Source organism: Spermophilus citellus (assembly GCF_964194105.1).
Source record: "Spermophilus citellus genome assembly, chromosome: 1".
Taxonomy (NCBI): Eukaryota; Metazoa; Chordata; class Mammalia; order Rodentia; family Sciuridae; genus Spermophilus; species Spermophilus citellus.
In genome coordinates, this window is record NC_138182.1 from 244,767,045 (window position 1) to 244,780,755 (window position 13,711).

A 13,711-nucleotide genomic window follows, 5' to 3' on the forward strand; every position below is an offset into this window, starting at 1 on the left:
CTGACAAGTGAGTAGATATTAGCCTGGTAGCAAGCTGGTGAAAAAAGCCTCCAAAGAAGTAAGACAGAACGTTAGAAATCTAAGGTGAAAAACGAGCTTATATCAGCATTGTTCTACAGAACTTTCTGTGATATAAATGTTCTATATCAGGGGCTGCAGTTGTGGCTCAGTGGTTGAGCATTTGCCTAGCATGTGTGACGCACTGGGTTCAATCCTCAGCACCACATATAAATAAATGAATAAAATAAAAGTCCATCAACATCTAAAAAATACTTTTCAAAAATGTTCTATATCTGTGATATCCGACTACTAGGAAATATGAATATGAAACACTAAAAATGTGACTACTATATTTGAGAAATTGAGTTTTAATTTTAGTTAATTAGCCACATGTAGCTGGTGGCTACTGTATTGTATTGAGTTCGGCAGACTTAGAGCATTTGGGGAATTGACTTGAGAGCCAGTGTGATCGCGCATTTGGGGAATTGACTTGAGAGCCAGTGTGATCGCAGCATAATGGGCTTGAGGAATGAGTGGCAACTGGTGGGCAGAAATGGCCACTGAAGGTTTTGGCAATAATAAGGAATTTGCATTTTATATTTTATATAACAGGAAACCTTTGAAGTTGGTAGTAGTAACTAAAGTGACATCTAACTTATTTTTCAGTAACTGCTTATGGGGTAGCCTACCAAATGTTGTCATTCAGGTGGACATTTTATAAGAATATATAAATTCCTCAAGAGTGTGTGTGGCAGGGACTGGGGATTGAACCAAGAATCTTGTGCATGCTAGGCAAATGCAATACCACTGAGCTACATCCCCATCCCTTTTTATTTTTTGAACCGGTTTCACTAAGATGCTGAGTCTGGCCTCAAATTTGAAACCCCTTCTGCCTCAGTCTCCAGAGTAGTTAGGATTATAAGCATGTGCCACAGTGCTCAACAAGACAGTTTCTTTTAAAGATGCAGAATAAAAGAATCATTGTTCTATGGTCTAGGTCACTACTTAAGGAAAAGCAAACCTTTCTGTCTAACCTTTTTCCTGTTGTCTTCCAAAAGTGCTGTTCCCAAAGGCAAGAGGACTTTGATCACTCAAAAGATAATTTATATTACTGCATGACTAGTTTAAAGAACCATTTTTTTGTCTTCCATTTTAGATAAAAAGAAAGAATCTCATGATGTAAGAAATTTTGACTATACTGCTCGAAGCTGGACTGGAAAGTCTCCCAAACAATTTCTGATCGATTGGGTTAGGAAGAATCTTCCTAAGAGTCCAAATCCTTCCTTTGAAAAAGTCCCAGTAGGTAGATACTGGAAATGTAGGTATGTTTTTCTGGTTAACTGAAATGACTTTTAGAAAAGTATAAAATGAAACTCATTTGGGCAACTTGAATTCATATTCAGGTTCATAGTGTGTATAAATCCTTATGCAGCATCTTTCATGAAAATATTAAAATAATTAATATAAATTTTAAGTTGTTAATGGATTTTTCACTTTATTGATAATCTGACCTCAGCGTTTTTTTTTTTTTCTTTGACTCCTCTGTAGGGTAAGAGTAATCAAGTCTGATGATGATGTCCTAGTAGTATGCCCTACAATCTTAACAGAGGATGGCATGCAAGCTCAGCACCTGGGAGCTACTTTAGCTCTGTATCGTTTAGTGAAAGGGCAGGTGAGACTTTTTAGGCCTAGAGGCTTCAAGAATTATTTGTGAAACAATGGATGTGCAGGTTAGACATTTCCAATCTGAAATTGTGCTCCAAAATCCAAATCTTTTTGAGCACTGACATGATGGCACAAATGGAAAATTTTATACCAAGAAACTTTATTCACAAAGAAAATTATTTTAATATGTTATATAAAATTGTCTTCAGTCTATGTATAAGGTATATATGAAACATAAATGGATTTTGTGTTTAGACTTGAGTCTCATTCCCAAAATGTCTCCTTATGTATATGCAAATATTCCAAAATCTAAAATCTTTCTGGTCCCAAGCATTTTGGATAAGGGATACTAAACCATTTGTAGTTTGGCTTCCTTTCACCCCCTAAACACAGCTCAATCTCTCTCTCTCTCCTTCGACAGAAGTTAAAGTCCAAAAGAGACAGTTTTTTAATCTAATTTTTTAGCTATACTAATTTACAGATTAAAAGTGCAATTTGGTTCACTTAAAGAGAATTTTTTCAAAGTTTTTTTCTTTTGGGGGGATACCACGGATTGGACTGAGGAGCACTCAACCACTGAGCCACATCCCCAGCCCTATTTTGTATTTTATTTAGAGACAGGGTCTAACTGAGTTTCTTAGCGCCTTGCATTGGCTGAGGCTGGCTTTGAACTTGCAGTCCTCCTGCCTCAGCCTCCTGAACTCTGGGATTACAGGCCACCACACTGGCTTGTTTTCTTTTAGTGTTATATTGTCTCTTAACTTTAACATTATAGACATTGGTTTTTTTCAGCTTTAGGCTATATGAATTATATATTTCCAGTTTGAGGAAAGATAAGAATAAAGTACAACTGAAGGAATGGTTTCAGTTCCATTCTCTTTAACAGAATTCATGTTCTTTTTAAAACTTGGCTTGTTGGCATTTCCTTTTTATAATAACTGGGAAATTAGAGCCATTGAAAATTTTAGCTGCTAATTAAGTGGAACTCCAAATAGTAATTCTTTTCTAATTTCTGGCCAAGTTTGTAATGACTTTATTTTTGTTTGCAAGATAAGGTATTGTAAGCTATATTTACTTGATAAAAATTACAATGTCAGAGAGATAATTTTGAGTTCTTTCATACTATAAAATTAGATTCCACCCAATATAATTCATTTAAAATACTTTAACTTATAACTTTAATCAACTGCCAGAATCTCAAAGGGAGTTTTGTATGTTTTTTAAGTGCTCTATGGTTCATTTACATTTTATATAGTACCACTGTAGGAATAAATAATAAACTTTTATTCTATAGTTTACCATGCTCTAGGAATAAGCACTTCACATGTACTGACCTAAAGTTAACTTTGGAATAATCTTATGAAGAATATTCATAAGACATTGAGGAGACTATAATGAAGAGACTATTGTTAGTCATTTTTAAATCCAGAAACTAAGGCACAGAAAGTCACTGCCCCCAAAATCACATAGCTAGTAGTAAGTCAAGAAACCTGAAAATAATAAGCTACTTATGAACTTGCATCATTTGCATATGTATCTTAAAATAGTAACTTACTAGTTTGTTCAATTACATTTTAAGAAGAATGTAACTATCCTTCTAAGCTTTGATCTGCTGAATTTGGATATCTAGTAGTGAAAATAAAATACTCCGTTTTTTTCCCTCCCATTATAGTCTGTTCATCAGTTACTACCTCCCACTTACCGAGATGTTTGGCTGGAGTGGAGTGATGCAGAAAAGAAAAGGGAAGAATTAAATAAAATGGAAACTAATAAGCCACGAGATCTTTTTATTGCCAAACTTTTGAATAAGTTGAAACAGCAACAGCAACAACAGCATTCTGAAAATAAAAGAGAAAATTCTGATGATCCTGAAGAATCTTGGGAAAATTTAGTTTCTGACGAGGATTTTTCTACACTGTCTTTGGAGTCAGCAAATACAGAAGATTTAGAACCTGTTAGAAACCTCTTTAGAAAGTTGCAAAGCACACCCAAATATCAAAAACTTCTAAAGGAAAGACAACAGTTACCTGTGTTCAAACATAGGGATTCAATTGTGGAAACCCTTAAAAGGCACCGGGTAGTAGTTGTGGCAGGTGAAACAGGGAGTGGTAAAAGCACTCAAGTACCACATTTTTTATTGGAAGATTTGCTCCTAAATGAGCGGGAAACAAGTAAATGTAACATTGTCTGTACCCAGCCCCGAAGAATCTCAGCAGTGAGTTTAGCCACCAGAGTGTGTGATGAATTGGGCTGTGAAAATGGACCTGGAGGAAGGGTAAGATATTGTACTCCGCCTCAGTGAGTGATGACATTACTCATTTTTGCTCTTGGGATCCAACTGGAACGTGGACCATATTTGATTCTGGCTGTTATTGGTCATTCAATAGCATGTTTCAGGCACTTCTCATGTTTTTTTCTAATAGGATATTATGCTATTGTCCTTCATATGAAAAGTTTATCACTAATCCTGTCATTAAAATTCTCATATAAAAGAAGACTATATTATCTTTATAGTTGAATGTTCAAATAAGTTACATACAAAGTCAAACAAAATATAAACAGATCCAGATTTTAATCTATTATCATATCTTTTGCAAGTCTTTTCTATGGAATGCATTCCTGAATGATTTCATTCATTCTTTTTAATGAGCAGAAGGGAAAAACAGCATAAATGAAAATTCTAAACTATTTTCAAACCACATATCTTTTTTAAAAATGGAAAAAGGACTCAACTATTATTATGCGTTTCATGTGCGCAAAATTGACTAAACCTTAATCAGGCTGGCTATAAAGAATTAGGGATTCATTTAATAAATTAAGCTGGTTAGAACCAAGTATAACAAATATAGTTCATGTAACTTTCAGTTTATTTTGAATTTTTCTTTGTGGAAATGGCATACAATATTTTCATCTCTGAGATGAGCAACCTCGTTAATTTTTTTTTTTTTAGCTAATTGGGTTTCTGTTATAGAATATAAGGAAGAGGATAGAAAGACAGTTTCTTTGCTGCAGCTGTAGGGGGTGACACACATGCATAAGTCAAAGGAAAGATTTCAGGAGTAAGAAAGTATGATAGGAATGGATGAGACTTGAAGATTTCCATTAGGTGTGATACTCGCTTTGTTCAGCTGCTTTATAGGAGTTTGGTGGAAGGACATACCAAAGTATAGAAGCTATTCTAAAATTCTGTTCCTGAGTACCTCAATGTTTTTGTTCCAAGATACTATAGTAGAAAATTAGTTTAACATTTAACAATGTTTTAATAATCATATAAATGGTATTTGAAGCCAGGTGAACAGTTTTTTGCATCAGTTCCTTAAAGGGAACAAAGGGTTGTATAGTTTTATGTAATTGAAAACTAGGGAAACACTTGATGATAATAAATTGCATTAAATAGATTTAGACCACTCTATAGCAGCAAGATCAGCATTTATGCTTCTTTTTTCTTTTCTCTTTCTCTTTTTTTTTTTTTCTTTTTTTTTTTATGTACCAGGGATTGAAACCAGGGCACTTAACTACTGAACCACATCCCCAGCCTATTTTTATTTCACTTTTTACAGCCTGTTTCCCAAATTACTTGTGAGAGTATAATCACAGCTTTGTGTTCTCCTTCAGAATGCTTTGTGTGGATATCAGATCCGGATGGAATCTCGAGCTAGTGAATCTACCCGGTTACTTTATTGTACTACAGGAGTTTTACTAAGGAAACTTCAAGAAGATGGTCTTCTAACTAATGTGTCTCACGTTATTGTAGATGAGGTAAGTAAATTTTATAGTTGTGTCCAAATAGATTCTAACATTTTTCTATTAAAGATACTACTTCTGCCATGCCCAGTGGCACGCTCCTGTAATTCCAGCTATTCCAGAGACTGAGGCAAGAGGATTCCAAGTTCAAGTCAGCCAGATAATTTGGCAAGACCTATCTCAAAATAAAAAGGACTTGAAATATAGCTCAGAGATAGAATGCTCATGGGTTCCATCCCCAGGGCAGCAAAAATAAAAATTTAAAAAACAGAAAGATGTTACTTTTAATACTAGGTAACATTTGTCTGTGCAAATGCCAGATACTTTACAAATAATAATTATTTAATTTTCTCTAACCTTTGTCTCATTAATTATTTAATAAATGCTTTTTAATATTTGATATATGCTAGATATTATTCAAAGGATCATTCACCAATACACACACACACACTCTCTTATATAAATTCATTATATCCTTCCAGCAACCTAATGAAATAGATATCTTATTTTACAGTTGAGGAAATCAAAGTACATAGATGTCACATATTGCTAAATTCACATAGCCAGTAAGTTCTTCAACCCTGGTATTCTGACACCAGTCTGGGCTCTTTACCACTATGCTGCCTCTTAGTTTTTAAAAGGTTTGCTCTAACTCTTAAACAAAAGGCAAAAAAAAATCATTAATATGTCATTTTTTTTCTCTCCAGATGTACCTACCTCTACTTGAATCAAATTGGAATACACACTGAGTTATACCAAAAGTTTCACACTATAATTATTTTAAATGGCATACTAGCCTATCTATGTTAAGTAATTTGATTGTGTATCTTTTTTTCAAAAAGAGATAAGATATATAGCATTTTTATTATTAAGAAAATACTAAAAATTTCTCTGGTGTGAAGTTTTTTGTAAATGTTAATTCATTCACTAAGAAAGCAATAGTAAAAATTTAGTCATTCAGTGATTTTTAATCAGTCAACAACAACATGGAGATTATTTTGTTATTTTCCTCCTTTTGGTTAGAAAATGTTAATAGAAATATTAATAATTAATATTGTGGTAGTAGGTAAGTATAGGAATTTTTATGTAAGGAGTCTTTTTTCCTTAATGGGGGCAGATTGTACCTTATCACTAACATGTTAGAAGGAGGCCAAATGGCTGTTTAGTAGGCCCTTGGGTAACTCCTTCTCCCTGGAAGGGTTACCCATAGGGTGCACAGGATGATGAGTGTCACAGCTATGGCTTTGCATGGCCTAGACCTAGATTATATCAGTACCATCAAGAGTCAGAATGAGGCAAAAAATATATTTATAATGAGAAATATTTACTCCTAGGTGAGTTGAATTATTTCCGTCAGTCAGTAAATTCTCCAGAACCTCCAAATTATTAGCAGAAAATTGCTTGGTAAATATAGATCCAGATGAACTGTAATTTAAAAACCAGATTAACTTCCAGAAGGTGTTTTCTTTGATGTTTGGTATTAGCCGTATATTGTAGACATGATTAACAGAATTGAGCTTCCCTGCCATACCATCAACCCCTTGAACAATATAGTAAGAATAAAATAAGCCCGGTGAAATTCATTATCTTGTTAAATATAAGGATGTAAGAGATGTTGGGCAGAGTTCATTATATTATACAAGACTCTTTTATGAAGATGCTCAAAACAGTACTACTGGCCATTCCCTGGGGAATTGTATGATTGGTTTTAGTTTATAGTCAATGTGTACATTAAGTAACTTTTTTTGCTGGCTGCTCATATACTTACATACAATTTCTGAACACCTATACCAAGTGATCTTAATAGTCTACATATTTTATCTTCTTTTTTTTTATTTTTAATGCAATCTTTATCTGTATTGATTATCATCTGTTTGATGAGGTTTGCCAGACCCATGTCATCCATCAGGTGTTTTCTTCCCTGACCTTCAAATGTAAATATCCAACCACCTTCTAGATACTTTCAGTCTCAGGAAATTGGAATTCAGCATTTCCAAAACTCAGCATCACCCCTTCTGCTCATTCCTTGTATCTTGCCCCTTCTCTTCACTGAATCTCAATGAATGATCCTGACAATCACCTAGTCAAACCCCCAAAGTAAAAACATCTAAGTTTTTTCTTTCTCCCAAGTCCCCTAAATCCTTTCACCTATTCATGTTTATTCTGCCTTTCTGCAGTTCATTCACTTTTTTCTAAATTCAATGGTATCACCCTTGTATGAGACCACAACATCTTATTAATTACTATAAAAGCCTCTCATGAATTGAACTTCAGCTTTCTGTTTTGTTCTCCTCTATTACATTGACCAACTATAGCCAGTAACCTTTTTTTTTTTTTTGTACCAGGGATTGAACCCAGGACCACTTAACCTTTGAACCACATCCCCTTTTCTTTTTTTTTTTAAAGAGAGAGAGAGAGAGAGAGAGAGAGAATTTTTTAATATTTATTTTTTAATTTTCGGGGGACACAATATCTTTGTATGTGGTGCTGAGGATCGAACCTGGGCCACACGCATGCCAGGCGAGCGCGCTACCGCTTGAGCCACATCCCCAGCCCCTCATTTTTTATTTTGAGACAAGTCTTCACTAAGTTGCTGAGGCTGATGTTGAACTCTCAATCCTGCCTCAGACTCCTGAGCATTTATTTTTAAAATAAAACACAAACCACATGATTCCCCTGCTTTAAAATGCTTTAATCACTGCCCTCCTTGACTTATTAGCATAAAGTCTCAGCTCTCTAACATGATCTTACACAACTATTAACGGGGTACCTCTGGAGTTTCTATTTTCCCCTGAAGTACATTACAATCTCCCTTTCCATCTTATTTTATTTATTTATTTATTTATTTATTTATTTATTTGATACTAGAGATTGAACATAGGGCCTTGTGAATATACCATGATTTTATATGCTGGTGTCCCTTGACCTAACACCCTGTCCTCCCTTTCTCATCCTGTGGTTTTTTTGTTGTTGTTGTTTGGGGTTTTTTGTTTGTTTGTTTGTTTTGTTTTGTTTTTTATCTTCCCACTACCTTTTTTCAAACTCATCATTCAATTCTCAGAATTATTGGCAATTTTTCTTGGTACCTTTCCTGATCACCTGAATTAGCTACCCATCAATGTGATTTTGGGCCACCATATACAATATCCCAAATGACTAAAAATCCTTAAATAAAGAAAACTGTCTGGATTTTTTTTTGGAAACCTCAGCATCTAACAAAATGCTGAGAACTTACTGTTTGGTGGGCTCTGTTTTGAAGATTTTGTTTAACCTCATTTAATTATCCCAACAGCTCTATGAAGTTTACATAATTTGTGTTTTCCTTTTATAGAAAAAGAAATAGACCTGGAGATAGTTAAATAACTTGACTGAAATCACTAAGCCAAGAACTAAGCCCAAATAATTGATTCCAGAACTCAAACACTTAACCACTACTGCCTGCCTTCCAAGCCAGTGAATGATGAACACAGTTTTGTTATCTTGATGTAGTTTATCTTCTGTGCTACTTTCAGTCTGTTATAAAAGGGATAGAAATAAGAGTACAGAAAGAAGATAGACTTGTATATTTAGCAGATATTTGTTAAGTCCTGAGAATATATCTTGTTTATGCTGTACAGGAGATTCACAGTGAAGGGCATAAAATTCTTTTTGGTGGATGGTAATAGTGAACCTGTCAGATTGCTACTGATTATCTCCATTTTTCCTACATAGTAGATAAACCATCTGTCTTCTGTAGTGGTAATAGTAGAGTTTTATATTAATAGCAGAGAGTTAAGTAAAGTTTGAGAGACAGCCTACTCTTATCAGCCACATGTGGTCTGATCTCCAAGCCATATCCTGGGGTAGAAGCCTACAGTGTGGCAAGTGGAATTGTTTAAACCTCTTACTAGACCTTATATATGATTAATTTTGGTATATCTTTATATTAGGTTCATGAAAGAAGTGTCCAATCAGATTTCCTATTAGTTATCTTGAAGGAAATCTTACAGAAACGTTCTGATCTACACTTGATTCTGATGAGTGCCACTGTGGACAGTGAAAAGTTCTCTACGTATTTCACACACTGCCCTATTCTCAGAATTTCAGGAAGAAGTTATCCTGTTGAGGTAAGTTTTTCTTGTAGTATGTGTGTAAGCAAAAGCTGCATTCGTACCATAGAGTTTTCCCAGAACACAGTCCCTTGTAGTTTGAGCCCCAAACTATTCCTTGGGTTCTACAAGTCGAGAGAGGGCCTGGAGATAGCCTTGAGAATGACATGGCTGGTGCTGCCTTGCCTGAGAGAGGACAGGACGGAAAGGAGTGTTCTGACAACTGACCTAAGGGCTACAGAACATAAAACTTAGTTCTACATTAAAACCATTATATCCAGATTGAGAGTGGCTACCTGGCTTTAAAGAACTCCTTTTTTTTTTTTTTTTTTTAACCTATTCTCAAACTTAGGGTCGCCTTTGAAGCTTCTTTTCTGCCTAATTTGGACACAATATCTTTATTTATTTATTTTTATGTGGTGCTGAGGATCGAACCCAGGGCCTTGCATGTGCTAGGCGAGCACTCTACCGCTGAGCCACAACCCCAGCCCCTTCTGCCTGATTTTAATGCTTATCTTTTTAGTTCAGCTGCTGAACTCTATTCTTTTATCCATTTTCACATTTAAAAAATACATCATAATGTAATTTGTCCTGAGACTTAAGTGACAAACCCACCTGTATTAACAAAATTCTTCATTTCCAAGTAATACTGAAAAAAATTGTTTTCATAATCTAGTTTAGTAACATTCAAAAGGTGATAACCCCCCTTTTCTCTTTATTATATTTCTGAAATGAATTTGGGTTCACCCATTTATCTGCCTTACTTTATGCAGGTTTTTCATCTTGAAGATATAATAGAAGAAACAGGCTTTGTGTTGGAAAAAGACTCGGAATATTGTCAAAAATTTCTAGAGGAGGAAGAAGAAATAACCCTTAATGTCACTGGCAAAGCTGGGGGGATAAAAAAGTACCACGTAAGAAGAAAATCTTTTGAAAGAGATCTAGTGTTGATATCCAGGGCATAACCTGCCATGTGAATTTCATATGGCTCATGCAGTAGATTTGGGTACAGTTTGGTAGAAGAGAAACAGATACGAGTGTGAATAAAGTTTAAAGATCATCTTTTAAGTATTGTTTTATAGTCTTTAATTTGTAATGTAATTGTTCTCTTTCATTGTTCTGGGCCATTCAAATATATAAAAAATTCAAGGACTATGTAAATAAGAAGCAGCTTTTATAACAATTTCATAGCAGTGATCAATTATTAAGGAGTAAATTCATAGTGGTTTTATATACTTTGCCTTTTCACCATAAGTGATTAGATGGTGCAGGCCCAAAATCTAGATCTTTGCCATTGGTCTTCTTAGTACCCTCCCTCCTGGCAACAGCCAGTCTTAGATATATAGGGACACTATTTGGGGCAAGCACATTCTTCCTAGGGAGTTAGTCTCAATTGTGTGCTTTTAGAAACATCAGGAAAGCTACATTATCTGACATTTTAACCAGTGGTACTACATCCAGCATTTTGAGTACATCTATGACATTTCATTTGTATTTCATGCAAATATCCAAACTGATAGAAATACAAAATTAAAGTTACTTTATCTTTTAAAAGACAGATAACCCCAGAAAGCAAAAGCTAAAATCTTTCTCTAAAATTCCAAAGATAGGAATTACAAACTAAAAAAACAACTTTAGAAAAGTTTAGTTATTTCAAAAGAGATTATTGGAATTTATAGCCAAAGTAGAATGTAGAAGGAATGAAGTAGGTATAAATTACCATATTAAAATTATTATGTCCTCTCTTGGCCTGACTGCTTTTTAAATGCCACAGAATAATACATAAATTATAGGAGAGATTTGAAGTTTTAAATTTTTTCCACTTGAAAATTGTACTCTTGCTGTATTTTAACATCAGTAATGGTGACAATGAAAAAAGTAGATTTGAATGGATGTAAATAACTTCGTTTTTCTTACAAAAATATTTAATGTTTTCATTCAGCTCTCTGTGGTGTGTTTCTTTTAGGAACACATTCCAGTTTATACTGGAACAAGTGCCGACTTAAATCCTTTTTACCAAAAGTACAGCAACCGCACTCAGCATGCTATTTCCTACATGAATCCTCATAAAATCAACCTGGATCTCATTCTGGAACTTCTTGTATATTTAGGTATATTTCTAGTGTCTCTCTGTTTTGATAAAATATTTCTTTATTTTATTAGCTATTTTATTAGTATTTTAGATGCTGTTTTTTTAATCTTCAATATTTTATCTTTTTTAAAAATTTCAGACAAAAGTCCCCAATTCAGAAATATTGAAGGAGCAGTATTGGTCTTTTTACCAGGTCTTGCTCATATTCAACAGTTGTATGATCTCCTGTCAAATGATAGAAGATTTTATTCTGAACGGTAACTACAAATCTTCACTATATTCCTTGTAATTTTAAGATAGAAAAACATTTGAAACATTAAAAGTCTTGGGCTGGGGTTGTGGCTTAGTGGTAGAGCACTTACCTAGCACGTGAGGCACTGGGTTCAATCCCTAGCACCGCATAAAAATAAAGTAAAAGGGGCTGGGGATGTGGCTCAAGCCGTAGCGCGCTCGCCTGGCATGCGTGCGGCCCGAGTTCGATCCTCAGCACCACATACAAACAAAGATGTTGTGTCCACCGAGAACTAAAAAATAAATAAATATTTAAAATTTAAAAAAAATAAATAAATAAAGTAAAGGTATTTTGTATCTACCCTCAACTAAAAAAAATACATATTAACCAAAAAGTATTAATCAGAGTTTTCAAAGTCTTTTCACCTTAAGTGAAAATTGTAAACGGTGAGTTAAATCTTTGTGTTTAATATTTCTATTATAGCATTTCATATAGTAAAAATTTTTACATACTATAGCTGCATTTGTTCTATTTTCTTAGTATGATTAAGTAGAAAGAATCCTGTGATTAAGCATAAAATGGTGACTCTCCCCCCAGTCCACTTAATCTTATAAAAACAACAAGAAGCTAGGCATGGTGGTACATGCCTATAATTCCAGCAGTTCGGGAAGCTGAGGCAGGAGGATCGCAAGTTCAAAGCCAGCCTCAGCAACAGTGAGGTGTTAAGCAACACATGAGACCCTGTCTCTAAATAAAATACAAAATAGGGCTGGGGATGTGATTCAGTGATTGAGGGCCCCTGAGTTCAATCCCCAGCACCACCCCACAAAATAACTCAACAACATTATAAATTGTCATATTTAAGCAACTGTTCATCTGTTCTGATATAGTTTACTATTGATATCACGGTTTTCACATTAACATTATGACATTTTAAAAAATTCTTTAGACCCTATATTTCATACACAATTTGAGCCACCTTAATACAAAATTCAAAGTTCTAAATGTTTAAAAATCTGAAACAATTCTTAACCCCAAGCATTTCAGAGAAGGGATATTCAATCTGTAACTTGTTCATATTACATGGGATTTTATTCAACTATTCTGTGAACTTTTGTGTGTTTAAATTTTTCATGATAAACCTTTGAAAATTGCTTTCTATATGCAAATAAACTTTGTTATTCTTTGCAGTGTCTTCTAAAGAGAAACTCTTGCTAAGAACTATGATTTTAACTTTCAGATATAAGGTGATAGCTCTGCATTCTATTCTTTCAACTCAAGATCAAGCAGCAGCATTCACACTTCCTCCTCCAGGAGTCAGGAAGGTAAAATTCAGTACATCAAATTTATAGTGATCCACCTGATCATATTTCATGAAAACATTATGACTTTTTATGATCAAAGGAAATTATTAAGTACTTACTCATGACAGACTCCTAGTGCTCTGCTTGAGTCAGAAGTGAACCCAATATTAAAACTCAAGCATTTGAATATTTACATTACATGCTATTAAAGGGACAAGACTTTTGACGGGAATAGTAGTTGAGAATATGGCATAAATGTTGCTTGTGAAAAAAATAAATCACTACTTTTCCCAGGAAGGCATTTTGAAGGAAATTGGATATTAGGAGCTGTTTAAGTCCCAGGAGAATTCCTATTTCTAAGCTGTTTTTTTTTTCCTGAATATTTTTATAGTACAAAGATCATTATATTATGGAAATAGTTTCAGTATTATCATTTTGTCCTCTCCTCAGGATTCTTCTTGACAAAGAGTATCTCAGATTCTGAACCCTTTCTCTGAGCACAATCTAGGAATTATGGGAAAGATATAGCTGTTGGAAAGAGCCTGACTGTAATGCAAGAGGCCTGGTTTCTAGTTGCTAAATTGCC

The 13,711-nt window shown here is 34.4% G+C and overlaps 1 protein-coding gene across 1 annotated transcript in view; it reads left to right on the forward strand.

Moving 5' to 3' along the window:
- The window catches only part of DHX29 (DExH-box helicase 29), a 46,743-nt gene that overhangs the window by 20,855 nt on the left and 12,177 nt on the right, over positions 1-13,711 (forward strand). The window contains exons 9-17 of the mRNA XM_081306649.1: positions 1,157-1,322; positions 1,549-1,672; positions 3,338-3,940; positions 5,281-5,424; positions 9,339-9,515; positions 10,271-10,411; positions 11,464-11,608; positions 11,729-11,846; positions 13,062-13,146. Coding sequence (XP_081162775.1) covers positions 1,157-1,322; positions 1,549-1,672; positions 3,338-3,940; positions 5,281-5,424; positions 9,339-9,515; positions 10,271-10,411; positions 11,464-11,608; positions 11,729-11,846; positions 13,062-13,146 — 1,703 coding nt within the window. The remainder of the gene's footprint in view (positions 1-1,156; positions 1,323-1,548; positions 1,673-3,337; positions 3,941-5,280; positions 5,425-9,338; positions 9,516-10,270; positions 10,412-11,463; positions 11,609-11,728; positions 11,847-13,061; positions 13,147-13,711) is intronic.